Source organism: Notothenia rossii, assembly GCF_949606895.1.
Source record: "Notothenia rossii genome assembly, chromosome: 3".
In the NCBI taxonomy this organism is placed as follows: domain Eukaryota; kingdom Metazoa; phylum Chordata; class Actinopteri; order Perciformes; family Nototheniidae; genus Notothenia; species Notothenia rossii.
The window spans coordinates 63,340,874-63,361,321 of NC_136901.1; the positions used below are offsets into that span (position 1 = coordinate 63,340,874).

The following is a 20,448-nucleotide window of genomic DNA, read 5'->3' on the forward strand; positions in this document are numbered from 1 at the left end:
TTAACCTTTTTTAAAATATTTTATGAATTGTAAGGTGTCCTTGGTTGACTTGAAAGGTGCCTCTAAATAAAATGTATTATTATTAAGCCTTCAAAGACATTGTAATGAACACAAGGGTTTGTTGTAGCTTTGAGAGATCTAATGAAGAATAGCTTAGCCTGGTAAACCTAACCAATACTAGCAAAACCAGTTTGTACAGCAAACGAACATACTTAATAGGAGTATTTCCAGCTTACTTAAGCCATACTTGCACATCTTATTTCAAGTAAGAGTCTCATATCATATAACTTAAAATAAAGGTAAATGTTCCTGAAATTAAAAAATCTAAAAGTTTATTTTGAGGGTAAAATACTGTTTTTGATCATTTTTGGCTCATTTCTGTAACATAAGATTTCCTAATTCTGGTAAAAATTAAGCTCAAAATTAGTTCTCCAAGCTAGTTTCAAGATCTCATGTATCTAAATGTTGCATCTTATTTCAAGATATCTTACCAAGCTAGTGTTCACTTGTTCTTATGGCAGATGTTTTTGCTCATAACAAGCAAAAACATCTTGTTTTCATAATTTTTTTACTAGTTTTTGGATGGGCTGTTTTTGCTGTGTTCTTGTGATAATCTGACATGAGTCATGACAACCTGTGCAGCCCATGTATTGATTCCATCCGATAGCTGCTATAACACAAAACAAAACGTCTGCCTGCTCTCCAGAATGATCAGTGACAGCGAACAGATGGTCAAAGTAAGGTACAAATAAACGGAATCACACTAAGCCTGGTTCTTGTTGCCTGACTTTATAGTGTGTTTTTTTTAATAAGTGTGTGGTTGTGTTCTAGTCACTTTGGTCAGCGCTACTGCTTGTTAAAACTTTCATTTGCCGTACTCGCCATAATAAACTGTTATTGCTTAGGTTGATCCCGCCCCTGTCTCCGCCGTAAGCGTGACGTATGCGGTTCTTGCTAATCTAGACCGACAATTTTTTTACACCGGTTTTCGGAGCTTAGAGGCCCCCGCTGCGGTGTGCACAGGAAAAGCCAGAGAAAACACATGGCTACTTAGCATGCAAAATGATGACATTCTGCATTTTAATTAGCCATGTGCTTTCGTGTTATCGGCTGAATCTTTATTTATTGATTAGATCACGTTACTCTGATGATAGCCTATATGTCTGAACTCGATCCTTAGAGCAATGTGTTACGTAGCATGCTCTTCAATCTTTTTTCCACATAACGAGCATTTTGCGCTGATCTTTCCCAATGTGGAAGCAGAATGTGTGAAAGCATACAGCAGGATGCAGGGTATGTCTCTGGACATCTCTAGACTGGAATAGCGGGGCCCAGTACGTGAACTCGCCTCGCAGGTGCATACGCCAGGATAGAGGACATCAGACTCCAGAGAAAACTTGCTCGAAATTCAGGAGTCCAAGTCCGAGTCACTTCAATCAGTGCGCGAGTCGAGTCACGAGTCACCGTGCGCGAGAATTCACGAGTCCAAGTCTGAGTCGCATCAATCAGTGCGCGATTCCGAGTCGAGTCACGAGTCCCGAAACTAGACACCCCTCTTCCTTTACAGCCATGGTCCGGTCTGACAGCGCTCAGCTGTCTGCGGCAGAGAGGAAGAGACAGATCACTGTCTGCATAAATATGCAAACCCAAGCCTACAGTTAAGCTTTACTGCTGGAGAAGAGAGATCACAGGGGGGGTCGGCGATCACAGGGGGGGAGGGAGAGCTGTGGCTGATGGGCCATTAGGTGTGTAAACAAAGAGAGTCACACACAGCTGATCAGCTGACCACCTGAGAGCTGCCAAGTTTCATTCAGACTATTTAAAAAAACATCGGTCAGATTTTATCATCGCACAACAATGAACTCAATGTGTGATTGTTATAGTAGTAATATTAAACACTAATAATACAGTAAACTAATAACACTGTAAATATGATTGTTTGCCCGTGGTGATATGACGAGGCTCCATTAAAAATAAACCTATTTTTTGTGAATTACTGAGTTTAGGCACGTTAATAAAGTGTTAATGAAGTTGACTAGAGCATATTCATATTTGTTAGTGCTTTCATGTCAATTCGGCGAACATATGATACATTAAATGATCGTGAGGATGATGATTAAAAATTGTTTGTTTGAGCTGCATTTCCTGAGGAAAAAACAAACCCATTGTTTTTGTAGTATGCCAACGTGGATTGAACAACATGTGATGTTTTGTAAGTGATTACATGTCTCTTATTTAGCACAGAATATGATCCTATCCGTGACATATGGATCTTAACAAAGGGCCGCTATATCAGATACCTGTAGATAGGGCTGCTCAATTAATCGTATTTCAAATCGCAATTACGATTATGACTTGCAACGGTTACGAAAACAACGTAATCGAAATAAAATGATTATTTTTTTATTATTATTACTTCTTTTCTTTTTTTAATAATTTTTTTTTTTTGGTTTTTCAGTTGAATTACCGTAATTTTTGGACTATAAGGCGCACCTGAATATAAGCCGCAGCAGCTAAATTGAATGATGTGTACATATATAAGCCGCACTGGACTATAAGCCGCAGGTGTTTTAATGTTTAATTACCATATGTAAGGGTTCGTGCACAGAGGGGATTGTCGGGAAAGAGATGGCTGTTTGAGGAAGGTCCCATTTATTAACATTTCAACAAACAAGTTGCATATTATTTGCTTAACGTATTCAAGTGTTACCATTTAGTGCAATAGTAGCTACAGAACATGTACTGTGTAAACTGTACTGTATCACATAGCATTTCAGACACACAAACTTTTCAACTTTCAAACTTAAACGGTGCGCTCTCAGCGCACGTACCGGCAGTGATCTACAGCAGTGGTTTTCAACCAGTGGTACGGGGACAAACTGTCTCGCTCTCGTAATGTCTGTCTGTCTTGCTCTCGTTCTGTCTCTCGTACCACTCTTGGTTCCACTTTTACTTTTGCGCGCTACCTGTCTCACTCTTTTCCGGCCTCCAGCTTTTCCTGCTGGAGCCCGCCGCTTAAAGGTGGGGGGCGCGGACCGGCCATAGAGCCCATAGAGTTAAAGGTGGTGGACTGGAACCTGTAAAATCCATAGATTTAGGAGGCCCCCTAGTGGCCGTTAGCTGTAAAAATCCATAGATTAGCCGCACCGTTATATAAGCCGCAGGGTAGAAAAATGGGGGAAAAGGCGCGGCTTATAGTCCGAAAATTACGGTACACTTAAAGTTTGAGGTAATCAACTGTTAAAAACATACTGTTCACATTTCTTTCTCCAATAAATATATGTTTTCAAAGTAAATGGATAATCGTTTTTTAATAATCGTGATATCAATTATTAACCAAAGTAATCGAGATTATGATTTTTGCCATAATCGAGCAGCCCTACCTGTAGATCTATCAGCTGTTTATTTCACATGAGTTCCAGTGTGGCAGCTTTTTAATCACTGCTCCCCCTGGTGGATCCATGATCCATTGCAGCTGGTTTCATTATAACTTATCAAGGGGGCATATCAAGTCATGCGGGGGTTTTCCTTTCAGCAAGGATCGACTCCGTGCCGATCACGGCCCCACTGCGGTGCGGTAGGGACGTCCGAAATGAGGTGCTACATCTGTATGCATGTTTTTTGCACTTTTAGTATCAACTAAACTGTGTGCGGTACCTTTGCGTGGACAGGCCACCTCTCTCTTGGCCTTCCAGCGCTGGATGGAGGCGAAGTGTCGAGCGGCAGAGTGAGGGTCCAGGCGGGGCAACACCTCGTCCAGCCCCTGCAGCCTCCTGATCACCTGACGGGAACGGGGAAACACACCAAATGTGAGGTAATGCATGCTTTTTTTAAACTATGGTGTTCAATGGAAGTCTATACTGTGTGGGGACATTTTAATCTAAATCATAAACACTTTTTATTTGTTTGTAGGATATAATAATGTTTCCTTGGTAGGAAGATAAAAAGAGCAGTTTTGGAAGTAAACTTTTTAACTGTAGGCTACAAGAGATACTATAAGCCTAGCTTAAGATAAAGACATGAATCAGTGGGAAATAGCTAGCATGGCTGAGCTTAAAACGACACCTGCTAACACTTTTAATGCAGACTGAGGATCAGGTTTGTTTAAAGCTTAGACAAACCAAAACTGAAAAAGACTTGCTGGCATAAACTATTTCGAAATGCATTATGTTATAAATGAAGTTTAAGAAATGTGAGCAATCATATTTCGTAGACTTTCCCTCTGCTTCCATGCTTAATGCCAACTGCTATAATGCCACTAAACAAAAGTTATACATTTTTGTTTTTCACTATTAAAAAGAAACATATCACTATATTGTTGTGTAAAATAAGCCATCGTTGAGTCTGTAATGATTTTGTGCTGTGAACCCTAATGTTGCTAGCTAGCTAGCTAGCTAAATGTGGCAATCATCACTTCCTTTGAATCACACACTGCACGCTCACAATGTGCAAACTGGCAGTGTACTTAGAAAAGTGTTAGAATTGAGACACAGCATCAGTTATAGACAACAGGCTAAAGCTAAAAGTAAGAGTCTGAACATGTGCAAATTGACATACAATACTACATATAATAATTATATATATATATATATATATATATATAAATAATAATACACAAGTTCTGCCAATGCCTCCTGAAGTACACTACATTTTTATCCCCAGTGGACATGATGAAGCACCGTGGGGCCCATGAACTACAGCTTCACTGTGGCAGCCATTTTGGCCAGTGGCATCCACAGAGGAGAAAGCACTGAATTTGACAAGGCTGCACTCTTTCTGTACACAGAGGTCGAGGACTAGTTATCATGCGGGCTTTTCTCTATGATTAGCTATCAGGCTGTGGTTGAAACTGCACCTGTGCTAATACCGCAGCACTGTGTTATGCAAAAACACAAATCAAACATTTTATAGGTCTATCTGAGGTTTGATTCAATTCTGCTGCACGCCTGTTTTTTTGTTTGTTTCAAGGTCCTTTATATCCATTTGAATAACAATCATCTTTTATGACAATTTATTAAAAAAGGTGTCACATCCGTCCCAGTTACAGGGAACAGATGTTCTGCCATACTGAACATTACCTTGTTATTTGCACTTCATTCACCAATTTGAACGCCAATGTACATTCTAGAAAAATAGTTTTATTGTATAACTCATGAGATTCACTCTGTACAGCCATGGTTATATTACAGGAACTATGTTTAGCTCATTAAGCATACGTTAAATGGAAGTGAGTTTCCTAAAAACTATATTATTCCCTTAAATTGAAGTCAAACTAAAAGCTATAAGTATTACAAGTTATATAGTAGTAGAAATCCGCAATCACAGACTTATACACTTTGACACCCATGCTATATAAAAGGAGAAGCTATTTCTGACTAACTTCCTCAAAAGTTACAGATATGATCAGCCCAAGCATTAAATGTAAACGTTCTTAACCCTCTGGAGTGCGTCCATGTGCACATAATTTACGTAATTAAATCATATATTTTCGATTATAAGGAGTAGAAATATGATTCAGATATCCGCGGAATCGCTGGAAGTGTAGCTTTCCAGCAGTACCTCCTGTGAGACTGTAACCAGGGCTGCAGTTGGATAATCCAAAAATCAGCTCCTAAATTCTAACCCTATCGTCTATTCCTTGACCTCTGTGTGAATCGTCACGGGGTTAAGGGATAGTGGATAGGGGATTTCAAAAGGACTTAGGAGAAGAGACTGTGGTACTTTAGAGAATCCGAATGCACTTTCACTATCCAATGTGTTTATGATGCGCCAGCGGACGTCATAAATGTGCGTCTGCTGCTGCTGTGGGGAAACTATGGAAATTAGTTTTCTATACAGCGGACTACAAAATGGATGTATAATAAGAACGACCGACTACTGTAAACTAGGGCTGTGCGATTATGGCAAAAATCATAATCACGATTATTTGGGTCAATAATTGATATCACAATTATTTTGACGATTATTCATTGACCATTTATTGAACTTTAAAACAAATAATATTTTACCAATAAACAAGATCAACAAATATGTTGGAGCGCACTTCCAAAACCATACTAAACATATATTAATATGATAAATAAAAATAAATTAGACCAAAATAAATTAAATCAAATATGTTGCAGTGCACTGTCACAACCTACTGATACTCCTTAACATATAGCCAACATTTTGGTAAAACATATTCAACATATTCCACTCAGTTAAACTTTGAAGGCTGGCCAACCGTCATGGTCCAGAAGTAACAGGAAATATATGTTGAACTACAATTTAAGACCAAATAAAAATGTTTTGACCACCATGGCAAATGCTGGTAGGGCTGCTCATGTCATCTCTTAAAGATTTTTTTGCAAGAAACACCAGCCTGTTAACATGGTCTGGTTTCAGAGATGAGCGCAGGCAGGTGACAATATTGCCACCTGTACTGAAGACCCTCTCTGAAGAGGTACTTGTGGCAGTGTTGCCACATACAGTATGACACAGGAAAAAAAGAAAAGACTCTGAACCCTTTCTTTGCCATTATATAAAAATAGTGTTGCTACAAAACTATAAATTAGGTTTACTAATAAGACAACTCAGATCTGAAGCTACACAGGAATCTGCTGCCAAAGTGCAATAAAAAAGACAAAATTAATAGAATCAAACCCATTTTTTGTTGCATTTTATAAGAGTATAAAAAGAAATGCCTTTAAAATATGATGCAAGCAACACTAGTTTCTTAACCTGAATTGATAATAGACTATAATCAATTTAAACAGAACAGATCTTACTGTTTGCATTCTTATACCATTTTTTCTACAACAAGCAGCCTTGCTCTTGTTGTTGGGCCTGGTGAAAATGGACTGTTGTGCATTTAGCTGTCCTTTCAGGTCCCTCCCCTTTTGGAAGAATTAGGAGGGAATTCTGTCCCGTAGCGTTTGTGCAGTTTTGAAATGCCGCTCCTAAATTACCCTTCTTTGATAAAGCCACGCTCGCATTGCAGATGAGACAGATGGACTTTGAATTGGAATAAATAAAAAAATAATCATCCTCCCACTCGGAGTGAAAATTATATATTTTGGGCTTTTTTGCTTCTGCCATAATTGCGGTTTTGTGTGTGTGCGGACTGTCACTCCTATTGACACGGACAACGTCAGCAAACTATGCCCACTGCCTACCAGCCACCCCCCGACACATGGGGTCACGCCGGCCAATCACAAAGCTTTGATGCATTCAAGTGCATTATTCTGGCAAAGGAAGATTATGTTACAGGACTTTAACGATAAAACATATTAGAATATGGGAATATTGTTGTTCTATTTTTAGACACATCTCGCGATCGACTGGGAATCTCCCTGCGACCCTTCTTTTTAACGAGTCGCTGCTCTTGTCTTGTTCTGACATCTTTGCTTGCACTGAACACTCACAACACATGTCACTCCCACGTGGCCGAGTGGGCTTTTAGGGAGGGGCGAAAGCGCACCCGGCAAAATAATCGTATTTTTTCATAATCGTGATTAAAATATGATTAATTGCACAGCCCTACTGTGAACTCATCTAGAGACTCGGAACCGTGCTCTGATGCTGTTGTTTTATGCTTTATGAAGGTGGACAACAGAGAAACATATTCTTCATGACCAAAGTTTGAATATAAATAAAGAAGGAAAGTGAAACGTATGCTCGTCACCCTCTTCCTCCGGTCCACATTAATACAAATGATCCCAATACGTATGATTGTATGAACTATGAAAAGATCTTAAAATAAATACAAATGTATTTATTATAAACGTTAGTCCCTAACATCTATCACTGTGTATATCACCATTCAAACATCTTTTAAAAGTTGAACAAACCCCACACAGCTCAGTAAAGACTGAAATGTTGACTTTATTTGATAATTTCAGTAAAAAAGTAACATTCATATTTCTCTTTTTGATTATAATACTGATGAAGGTTCAAAACAAAGCACTTTGGCAACTTACCACATACAGTGGGGCAAACAAGTATTTAGTCAGCCACCAATTGTGCAAGTTCTCCCACTTAAAAAGATGAGGCCTGTAATTTTCATCCTAGGTATACCTCAACTATGAGAGACAAAATGAGAAAAGAAAATCCAGAAAATCACATTGTCTGATTTTTAAAGAATTTACTTGCAAATTATGGTGGAAAATAAGTTTTTGGTCAATAACAAAAGTTCATCTCAATACTTTGTTATATACCCTTTGTTGGCAATGACAGAGTTCAAACGTTTTCTGTCTTCACAAGGTTTTCACACACTGTTGCTGGTATTTTTGGCCAATTCCTCCATGCAGATCTCCTCTAGAGCAGTGATGTTTTGGGGCTGTTGCTGGGCAACACGGACTTTCAACTCCCTCCAAAGATTTTCTATGGGGTTGAGATCTGGAGACTGGCTAGTCCACTCCAGGACCTTGAAATGCTTCTTACGAAGCCACTCCTTCGTTGACGGGCGGTGTCTTTGGGATCATTGTCATGCTGAAAGACCCAGCCACGTTTCATCTTCAATGCCCTTGCTGATGGAAGGAGGTTGTCACTCAAAATCTCATGATACATGGCCCCATTCGTTCTTTCCTTTACACGGATCAGTCGTCCTGGTCCCTTTGCAGAAAAACAGCCCCAAAGCATGATGTGTCCACCCCCATGTTTCACAGTAGGTATGGTGTTCTTTGGATGCAACTCAGCATTCTTTCTCTTCCAAACACGTCTAGTTGAGTTTTTACCAAAAAGTTCTATTTTGGTTTCATCTGACCATATGACATTCTCCCAATCCTCTTCTGGATCATCTAAATGCTCTCTAGCAAACTTCAGGCGGGCCTGGACATGTACTCGCTTAAGCAGGGGGACACGTCTGGCACTGCAGGATTTGAGTCCCTGGCAGCGTAGTGTTTTACTGATGGTAGCCTTTGTTACTTTGGTCCCAGGTCTCTGCAGGTCATTGACTAGGTCCCCCCGTGTGGTTCTGGGATTTTTTGCTCGCCGTTCTTGTAATCATTTTGACCCCACGGGGTGAGATCTTGCGTGGAGCCCCAGATCGAGGGAGATTATCAGTGGTCTTGTATGTCTTCCATTTTCTAATAATTGCTCCCACAGTTGATTTCTTCACACCAAGCTGCTTACCTATTGCAGATTCAGTCTTCCCAGCCTGGTGCAGGTCTACAATTTTGTTTTTGGTGTCCTTTGACAGCTCTTTGGTCTTGGCCATAGTGGAGTTTGGAGTGTGACTGTTTGAGGTTGTGGACAGGTGTCTTTTATACTGATAACGAGTTCAAACAGGTGCCATTAATACAGTTAACAAATGGAGGACAGAGGAGGCTCTTAAAGAAGAAGTTACAGGTCTGTGAGAGCCAGAAATCTTGTTTGTTTGTAGGTGACCAAATACTTATTTTACCGAGGAATTGACCAATTAATTCATTACAAATCCTACAATGTGATTTCCTGGATTCTTTCCCCCCATTCTGTCCCTCATAGTTGAAGTGTACGTAGGATGAAAATTACAGGCCTCTCTCATCTTTTTAAGTGGGAGAACTTGCACAATTGGTGGCTGACTAAATACTTTTTTTCCCACTGTACGTTTTAAAATGCTTAATAAGCACCATAACTTTCATGATATCATTTCTCCGTCATAATCGGTTGTTTCCGTGAACGGCCAACTGTTGTGTGACGGCAAATGCTGCGGCTGCAAGGCATTGTGGGGCAGCATTTTCTCCTCTCCTTTCGGTAAGGGAGGTCCAGTGGTTCCTAAGCTAAAGGAGGTTATAAAGGAAGTTTGAAACCTCCTTTCCTATCATTCTAGAGAATTTGAACGGCACTTATCATGGCTGCCACTGAGGGACTTCCGGGTCATTTCACTCGGTTAGGAAGGTTCCTAAGCTAAATGGACTATTCGACTGCAGCCCATGGCACAGCAGCCAATATGGCCGCTCAAAGCAGCTTGACTTTACACTGTGTGGGATTGGTGGATTCGTGTGTCCGTCAAGGAAATCTCGGCCGGTAGCCATGATGGTCTGAAATGACCAATGGACATCGAAAAATCACTAAGGACCTACCCACCAAGTAAAAAGAAAAACATAAAACACGTGTCTTCCATCAGTTTACGTCTGTGAGGAGAGAGAGAGACAGAGAAAATGGCTAAAAAAAACGTTACAGTTGCCGACTTCGCTAGAGATTTTTTTCGCTAGCAGCAGTGAAGATAGAGCCTCAGAACCTGAAGTCTTCAACTCTTCTGAAGAAGAAGAATACAAAGACAACAACAAGGATCCATTTGGACATGGGTAGGTGTAAATATTACAGTAATGGTGTACTTGCAATGTGTGGGGAATACCGCGAAAATGAACAATAGGTTTATTGATATATCTTTTATCGATAGTCATGAACTTTTTCTTGGGACAAAATAGACTCTCCATTAGCAAATGTTTACTCTGTGTTAACGTTATTTTGGTGTTTAAAGTGAGATTACATGTGTAGATGATTAAATTAATCATTCATTCGTCCCACAACGGAGACATTTACAGTGGCTATATACATGTTTTTGCCATTGATTATTTTATCATACTGTTCTGTACAGATGAGACTTTGTCATAGATTTATTTATGTGTGCTTGTGATTATTTTACCATCCTGTACAGATGAGACTTTGTAATCAGATGTATGTATGTGTGTGTCTTTGATTTTATACTGAATGTAAAGTAACTGGAAATACCTGTGTGTGTGTGTGTGTGTGTGTGTGTGTGTGTGTGTGTGTGTGTGTGTGTGTGTGTGTGTGTGTGTGTGTGTGTGAGAGAGAGACTCCTGTCCAACCTCCCAAACTTTCTTTTTATGTGTGCATTGTTATTTGTGCTTGAGCAACATTTTACTTGAACTTTATTTCAAGGAAATTAGTTGTAATTATTGTCCTACATTTTAATTTTTTTTAAAGAGATGTTTCACAGCTGCCTGGGCCTAGTGGCTCACAGGTGGTGTTTATCCAGCAGCCAGAACATCCATCTGTGCCGGCCCACAGGTCAAGATCTACTTTGGCTCAAGGGCCTTCACCAGAGCCATCACCACAAAGGACCAGAGGACCAGCATCACTACAGCTGCCTCCACCTCCATCTGTGCCTGCCACCAGGTCAAGATACACCCTCAGCACAAAGGCTCCACCACAGCCATCACCTTCAACCCAGCCAGCAAGGAGGTCTCGTATAGCACTTGTAGCCCCCCACCTACACAGCAGCCAGACCCACTGTCTTGGAAGACGGACAAATACCTTGACACTGTCTTGATATTTACAGGACTGTCTCAGAAAATTAGAATATTGTGATAAAGTTCTTTATTTTCTGTAATGCAATTAAAAAAACAAAAATGTCATACATTCTGGATTCATTACAAATCAACTGAAATATTGCAAGCCTTTTATTATTTTAATATTGCTGATTATGGCATACAGCTTAGGAAAACTCAAATATCCTATCTCTAAATATTAGAATATCATGAAAAAGTATACTAGTAGGGTGTTCAACGAATCACTTGAATCGTCTAATTAACTCGAAACACCTGCAAGGGTTTCCTGAGCCTTGAAAAACACTCAGCTTGGTTCAGTAAACTAAATCACAAGTATGGGGAAGACTGCTGATCTGACTGCTGTCCAGAGGACCGTCATTGACACCCTCCATCAGGAGGGTAAGACACAAAAAGAAATTTCTCAAAGAGCAAGCTGTTCACAGAGTGCAGTTTCAAAGCACATCCACAAAAAGTCTGTTGGAAGGGGGAAATGTGGCAGGAAACGCTGCACAACCAAGAGAGATGACCGCAGCCTTAACAGCATTGTGAAGAAGAGTCGCTTCCAGAATTTGGGGGAGCTTCAAAGACAGTGGACTGAAGCTGGAGTACAGGTATCAAAAGTCACTGTTCACAGACGTGTCCGGGAAATGGGCTACAATAGCCGTATTCCCATGGTCAAGCCACTTCTGAACTCAAGACAACGGAAGAGGCGTCTGACTTGGGCTAAGGAAAAGAAGCACTGGACAGTTGCACAGTGGTCCAAAGTCCTCTTTTCAGACGAAAGCAAGTTTTGTATTTCATTTGGAAGTCAAGGCGCCAGAGTCTGGAGAAAGGCTGGAGAGGAGCAAAATCCAAGTTGCTTGAAATCCAGTGTGAAGTTCCCACAGTCAGCGATGGTTTGGGGAGCCATGTCAGCTGCTGGTGTTGGTCCACTGTGTTTCATCAAGCCCAGAGTAAATGCAGCTGTGTACCAAGAGATTTTAGAGCACTACATGCTTCCGTCTGCTGAAAAGCTCTATGGAGATGAGGAATTCATTTTCCAGCATGATCTGGCACCTGCCCACAGTGCCAAAACCACCAGTAACTGGTGTACTGACCATGGCATTACTGTCCTCGATAGGCCTGCAAATTCCCCTGACCTGAACCCCATAGAGAATATGTGGGGTATTGTGAAGAAGAAGCTGAAAGACACCAGACCCAACAATGCTAATGAGCTAAAGGCCGCTATTGAAGCATCCTGGGCATCCATAACACCTCAGCAATGCCACAGGCTGATTGCCTCCATGCCACGCCGCATTGATGCAGTAATCCGTGCAAAAGGATTCCCAACCAAGTACTGAGTGCATTAATGGACATTTTCAAATGTTTGATTGTGTTTTGCTGTTATAAATCTTTTTTTTTTACTTGGTCTGAGGAACTATTTTAATTTTTTGAGATAGGATTTTTGAGTTTTCTTAAGCTGTATGCCATAATCAGCAATATTAAAATAATAAAAGGCTTGCAATATTTCAGTTGATTTGTAATGAATCCAGAATGTATGACATTTTTGTTTTTTTAATTGCATTACAGAAAATAAAGAACTTTATCACAATATTCTAATTTTCTGAGACAGTCCTGTATAATGAATAGTTGGTTGAAAGTACTGATGTTCAATATTGTAAATAGTGAGATTTTCCAGTTTCTTATATTTATATAAATAGTTGGTTGAAAAAAACATATTTATAATAAATTGTTGGTTGAAAAAAAAAGTTTGAATGCTCAATTTGTATTCATCACATGAACCTTGGTATGTAATATGAAGTCATTATTCAGACCTAATGTATCTCAGTCCCTGCTGTGGTGAAAGTAGAGTGATAAATACATATTTTCCTCAAAATTCAAATTTAATTTTTTTAATTTTAGACATGAATTACACATTTATATACAGTGTAATTCAAACATTTCACTACTTTTGTGATCCTAAGACTTTGGTAACAACATCTAAAACACCAAAACAATTGGATGAAATTAGTAAATTTGTGTTTTCACAAGAGTTTTGAAGATTTTCCGAAAATCCGATGCAAATGTTAAGCTTTAGAGCTACTTATCTCATCACACAGTACTCTAAGGTGAGTAATTTGGATTTATAGCAAGACCAGATATTGTCCGGCACATTTTGATATGCAACACATGGGGTGCCATGTTATAAGAAGTACATTTAAAAAGGTGATTTAAGGAAACATCTAAAAATCGAGAAAATACCCTTAGACTCCAGAGGGTTAATGACAATTTTTCTGCTACTTTCCTCTGGATAAATTTATAAAAGTAACTTTAACTAGACCCTCCAGAAAAACGCGGGCAAAAATCCTTGATTATGCGGGCTAAATTCCTTGATTATGGGGGCTAAAATCCATGATTATGCGATTAAACATGCGGGGTTTTAATGTGATTTTATGCGGTGAAATTGCGGGAAGTTGCGAAATATGCGGAAAGTTGCGAAATATGCTAAATATGCGGGGGAAAAGAATAACATTTTTTTAAAATATTGGGCTGTCTTATTTATTCTCTCTCACACACAACCTGCCACTAACGTTAAACCCCTTTACTATTCAATTAAACACATTCAATGTTTATTTATTGTAAAAGCAATTGGGCTATTTTAATCTCACACACACACACCACCCCCCCCCCCCCACACACACACAAACACACACAAACACACACTTCTCCGCCTCATTCTGTTTTCATTTACTCGTTCGTTATCTGACCAGCTTCAATCTTGTAGGCTACTCACTTCGTTTCTTGTAGCCCTCGAAAGGGTTTTGGAGGTTGATGCTCACCGTCGATTTTCTCTTATGCTCCAACCAATATACAGTCTATGGCTCCAACACACAGTTGCACGGGCTGCAGAATAGTTTCCCCCCACTTTTTGCCCGGTCTTTAGTAGAAATGTTCGTCGGTAAATGAGATGGATTAGATTTTTTCATCTTGGTGTTTTTTCTATCGTGTGAGCTCCACACGTTCACTGCTGGTTCACTCTATACATTGTTGTTTACATTCTGTGATGACATCACGTCAAGACGAGTTAACTTTTTTTTTTCTCAACTTTGTGTGGAAAAATGCGGGGATTATGCGGCCTTTTGATAAATATGCGGCCTTTTAAAAATCTGCGCCATTTTGCTGATTATGCAGTAAATTCTGCGATCGCAGAATCGCGTTTTTCTGGAGGGTCTATTTAACTAACTTCTGCTTGACCTGCACCTCAGCTCCACCTGTGATCAGATACAAATCAAGCAAGCTGCCGTGTGCTTTATTTCTCAACGTTGAATGTTTTTTTATGATTTATTATCTTCGGTAAATATTACAATTCGTTTTTGGGTTTACGCTGAAATATCTGTCCAGGGAGTGAGGATGAAAAATAGCATATTGGCTAGCTCAAAAATGCATTTACAGCAGTGGTCATTTATATGTACTTTCCCTGTTGAATAAATTAATATATAAATACATTTTAAACAAACCCTGTTCTAAATCACAGATGCCTCATAATATCTGGTTTAATACCATATATTGTTTTAACTATCTCATGTTTAGCTCTGTCTTACCTCGTAGTTGTCCTCTATGAAGGGGAACTGTCTCTCCTGCAGGAACGGAGTCTTGGGGATTTCCAGTCCGTCTTCACCGTACAGGAACTGCACTACCGAGCCATCGCTGTCCCTCACCGTCAGATCATACTGCACAACCAAACCCTCCAGATGCTTTATGACACATCTGCAGAGGAGAGGGTGTGAGGGATGAGAGAAGAGAAAAAGGACAGTGCATGCTACTATGAGTTTTTTCAGTCTTGTTAAGACGGTCAGTGAAAGCAGATTCAAGTGATATTGTTTTCAATAGCTCAGCCGAGGCTGGGCGATATGAAGCAATTCGAACATCACAATATTTTTGGATAAAATCCCTCAATATTGGGACAGTATTACAAATAATACTTTTTTGCGTGGATATATTGTCTTAGTGAAAAATAATACACATACATTTAAATATTACAACACTAATGTAATGCAGCCTTCAAAACCAGGCAATGTTGATACATGCAATTTGTGTAGGTGTTTTTTTTTACTTTATAGACTATAAAGAATATAGTTTGTATTTTGAGCAAAGTGCATGTATGGATAAACCAAGTCAATAATAAAAAGAGAACCAAGACCCTATGTATGTATTTTTCTATGTTTTTTGTTTTATGCTCTGTCAAAGCGCTATATAAGTGTCATGTGTTATTATTATTATTATTATTATTATTATTATATTTAGAGTCAGATAACGATTATAAATAATATAAGTATGTATTGCTCAGCCCTAAGCTCCGCTGATGCCTGATGTCTGTGTGTAGTACCTATTGATCCCCAGTGGGCATGATGAAGCACCGTGGGGCCCATGAACTACAGCTTAACTGTGGCAGCCATTTTGGCAAGTGTATCAACAGAGTCCACTGAATTTGACAAGGCTGCACTCTTTCTGTATATTAAATAAAAAAGGTGGACTTTTGTCCAATATCTACACTAAGATGAGTGTTGTAATTTGTAAAAACACTGCGTTCTATTCCTACTAGGGCTGTCAGTCGATTAAAATATTTTATCGCGATTAATCGCATGATTCTCCATAGTAAATCGCGATTAATCGCGAATTAATCGCACATTTTTTATCTGTTCTAAATGTACCTTAGAGGAATATTTTCAAGTTTTTAATACTCTTATCAACATATGAGTGGACAAATATCCTTTATGCAAATGTTTATCATTTGAACAATGACAAATATTCTCATGAATATTAAACACAACAACCTCAGAACATAAAAAATATCCGCCTCAATTCAACCTGGAACCTCTCTCATACAATAATACAATACAGTGTGTGTGTGTGTGTGTGTGTGTGTGTGTGTGTGTGTGTGTGTGTGTGTGTGTGTGTGTGTGTGTGTGTGTGTGTGTGTGTGTGTGTGTGTGTGTGTGTGTGTGTGTGTGAGAGATGGATCGTTGGAGCTATGTGCAACTCCAGGCATATGCTCGAACGGGACGTGCCTGGACGCTGCAATCATGTTGCGCGCACTATCCGTGCTGAGTGTGCTGACTTTTCGTACAATGTCCCACTGTCTGGCTACCTGCATAAAGTCAAGTGCTCGGCGCAGTTGTCGGCGAAATGTCGCTCCGTTTTCATTTAAACAGCTCCTTATAGCCGTTAGCGCAGCTAGCTAGCACCAGATGCTAACAACAGCAATACACGTAAGGTGTCTCTCTCGCGCCACACATACACACACCCTCCCGGTCCTCCCGATAGCCAGTCGGTGCCTGCCGGTGAGCGTGGAAGTGTGGTCTGCCGCAAGCGTACGGCAGGAGCGGGGCTGTCAGCATCAGCTTGTAGATGGTATTTTAAACTCGTTGGCTCTGAAACTACGGAGCGGCCGAGGACAATACACATGCGTTAATCGCGTTAAAATAATTAGCGCGTTAACTTGAAAGCCCTAATTCCTACATTAATTAACTAACTGGTTCGCCTAAATCAGGGGTGCCCAATATGGTGATCGCAAAGGTAGTGTGGGTAGATTGCATGGCATTGAAAAAAAAAGAAAAAAAAACATTTATTTTTTAAAGTTAGCCTATCATCCATCCTTACTATTGCATTTGCCACTTGATCAACGTACAGATAAGCCAGTCTGAGTTGTATTGTGCCATAAGGGTTCACGCAGTTATGAGGGGGCCTCACCTCCTCATCTGAAGCGCAAATGCGGCGCATTATTATGCGCTTATGCGGCGTAATTAGTGTAAACTCGCCACAGTTTATCCACCGTTTAGTCCACTAGCAGGACAATAGTCCTAGAAAAAATACATTATAAAGGCTAAAGGTGATATTAGAAGTTAGGGAAAGGAAGCCAGTTAGCTAGCTTAATGCTTTATAGAAAATAGTATAGAAAATAGACAGGGAGCAACTCTGAATATCGAAACGGTCTTATTTGTGCCAGAGTTTGCTCCCATGCTTGAAGTGACTACTTCCGAACACACCCTTAGTGCAGCTAATGCTCTATCACAGCAGTTTTCAAAGTGTGAGGCGCGCCTCCCCTGGAGGGTGCCAGAGAGCTTCAGGGGAGGCGCAGCGTGACAAAAAAAAAGAACGAGAAAAAGACGAGTAAAGTGACACTTGCACACTTTGATCAAAAGCAAGTACCGGTTAAGGCTGCAGCCAGAGTATGATCTGCGTTTATTCCTGTGCGCATCAAAAATGCAGACTCATTGTTCCCACCAAAGTGGGAACAAACAAAGGGGTGAGTGTAATAAGGAGGCAATGTTGACGTTCAGTGTGTTGCTGGGAGCATATAAGGATTTATCCACAATGTTGAAAATGTTAAAAATGTTAAAAAATATGTGTTGAGAACACGGCTTGCGAAAATATACGGGTCGTGGTGCAGCTAGATTTGCCGGTACTCTGTAAGAAGGTTTCGGCGACTGAAATGCAAGGAAGAACGGCTCTCCACAGGCTATTCCAACTTTAACAACCGTATTAACTTCCAGGGTAGTGAATTGGACATGCAATTGTAATTGGTTGTGTGATGTATTTTCGTGCACGGGCACGCATGTTCCACAACACACAAACTGAACAACACTCAATTTTCTGATCGCTACCACTGTCCTTGCGATCATGTTATAACAACAACAAGTGCACGTTACTGATGCAATATGGTTGAGACCATTCAGGCTTATTCTAGAGGGGTGCAAGGTAGTGTTGTCACAATACCAACATTTTGGTTTCTATACCGATACCAAGTCAAGAATTGCGATTCCGATTCTTTTTCAATACTTTTCTTAAATAAAAGGGAAACAGTCTTAAATGTAATCATTGTGCTTTATTTCACACCAGAACCATAACACAAACTTTGAAACAATGAGAACAATAAATAAAAAAATGACAAGAATTTGTATTAAATCAAATTAATGCATCTCTTAAGCCTCTCTGAAGAACCAGCACCTTACCGTGGTAGAGAGGTTTGTGTGCCCTGATGAACCTGGGGGCTGTGGTGTCTGGAACCTTGTGTTCCTGGTAGGGTCTCTCATGGCAAATTGGTCTCAGGCGAAGGGCCAGACTAAGATTGGTTCACAAGACCTCATGAAAGACGACACACGAAGTGAGGATACCCGGCCCGGAGGAAGCCCGGGGTCCCCTTCTGGAGCCAGGCCCAGAAGGAGGACTCGTCGGCGAGCGTCTGGTGGCCGGGCTTGCCACGGAGCCCGGCCGGGCACAGCCCGAAAAGGCGACGTGGGCAACACCTCCACCTCTCCGTCCCGCGGGCCCACCACCTACGGGAAACAGCGATGGGGTCAGGTGCGCTGCCAGAAAGGTGGCAGTGAAGGCAGAGCGTCTCGACGGACCAGACCCGGGCGACAGAAGCTGGCTTTGGGGAAGTGGAACGTCACCTCTCTGGGGGGGAAGAAGTCGGAGCTTGTGCGGGAGGTGGAGCGTTACCAGTTGGATCTGGTTGGGCTCACCTCTACGCACAGCGTCGGCTCTGGAACCTTACTTCTGGATAGGGGTTGGACTCTATTCTTCTCCGGAGTTGCTCAAGGTGTGAGGCGCCGGGCGGGTGTGGGGATACTCACAAGTCCCCGGTTGGGTGCTTCGATGTTGGGGTCTACCCCAGTGGACGAGAGGGTCGCCTCCCTACGCCTGCGGGTTATGGGGGGGAAAACTCTTACTGTTGTGTGTGCTTATGCACCCAACAGCAGTTCAGAGTATAGGCCTTCTTGGAGACCCTGGAAAGAGTCCTGTATGGGGCTCCTGAAGGGGACTCTTTAATCTTGCTGGGAGACTTCAACGCACATGTGGGCAATGATGGAGACACTTGGAGGGGAGTGATTGGGAGGAACGGCCCCCCTGATCTGAACCGGAGTGGTGGTTTGTTACTGGGCTTCTGTGCTAGCCATGGATTGGCCATAACAAACACCATGTTCGAACATAAGGATGCTCATAAGTGTACGTGGTACCAGAGCACCCTAGGCAGAAGGTCCATGATCGATTTCGTTATCGTATCATTGGACCTGAGGCCGTATGTTTTGGACACTCGGGTAAAGAGAGGGGCGGAGTTGTCAACTGATCACCATCTGGTGGTGAGTTGGGTCGAGTGGCGGGAGAAACCTCTGGATAGACCTGGTAAGCCCAAACGTGTAGTTTGGGTGAACTGGGAACGTCTGGAGGAGGCCCAAGTTCAGGAGGCCTTCAACTCACACCTCCGGCGGAGCTTTTTGGGCATTCCTGTGGAGGTTGGGGACATTGAACCAGAGTGGTCGGTGTTCAAAGCCTCTATTGCCGAAGCCGCGGTGGGGAGCTGTGGTCTCAAGGTCCTAGGTGCCTTAAGGGGCGGGAACCCTCGAACCTCCTGGTGGACACCGGTGGTCAGGGAAGCCGTCCAACTGAAGAAGGAGGCCTTCAGGGATTTGTTATCCCGGGGGACTACCCAGGCAGTTGCAAGGTACCGACAGGCCCGAAGGGCAGCAGCCTCAGCCGTGGCCGAGGCAAAGCAGCGGGTGTGGGAGAAGTTCGGAGAAGGCATGGAAAAGGACTTTCGGGCGGCACCAAAGTTGTTCTGGAAAACTGTCCGACACCTCAGGAGGGGGAAGCAGGGAACCATCCAAGCTGTGTACAGTAAGGATGGGACGTTGTTGACCTCAACTGATGGAGTTTTAGGGCGTTGGAAGGAGCACTTTGAGGAACTCCTGAACCCGACAACTCCGCCCTCTATGTTAGAGGCAGAGCTGGAGTATGACGGGGGATCGACACCAATCTCCCGGGGGGAGGTCACTGAGGTCGTCAAACAACTTCACAGTGGCAAAGCCCCGGGGGTGGATGAGATCCGCCCAGAAATGCTGAAGGCTCTGGGTGTTGAGGGACTGTCATGGTTGACACGTCTCATCAACGTTGCGTGGAAGTCGGAAACAGTACCGAAGGAGTGGCAGACCGGGGTGGTGGTTCCCCTTTTTAAAAAGGGGGATCAGAGGGTGTGTGCCAATTACAGAGGCATCACACTACTCAGCCTCCCCGGGAAAGTTTACTCGAGGTACTCGAAAGGAGGGTCAGGCCGATTGTCGAACCTCAGATTGAGGAGGAACAATGCGGATTTCGTCCTGGTCGTGGAACGACGGATCAGCTTTTCACTCTCGCAAGGATCCTGGAGGGGGCC

The 20,448-nt window shown here is 41.8% G+C and overlaps 1 protein-coding gene across 1 annotated transcript in view; it reads right to left on the minus strand.

Annotated features, from left to right (window-relative positions):
* The window catches only part of polr1a (RNA polymerase I subunit A), a 148,422-nt gene that overhangs the window by 70,948 nt on the left and 57,026 nt on the right, over nt 1-20,448 (minus strand). Inside the window, exons 24-25 of the mRNA XM_079670210.1 lie at nt 14,837-15,002; nt 3,658-3,781 (exon numbers count right to left, since the gene is read on the minus strand). Of these exons, the coding sequence (XP_079526336.1) occupies nt 3,658-3,781; nt 14,837-15,002 (290 nt within the window). The remainder of the gene's footprint in view (nt 1-3,657; nt 3,782-14,836; nt 15,003-20,448) is intronic.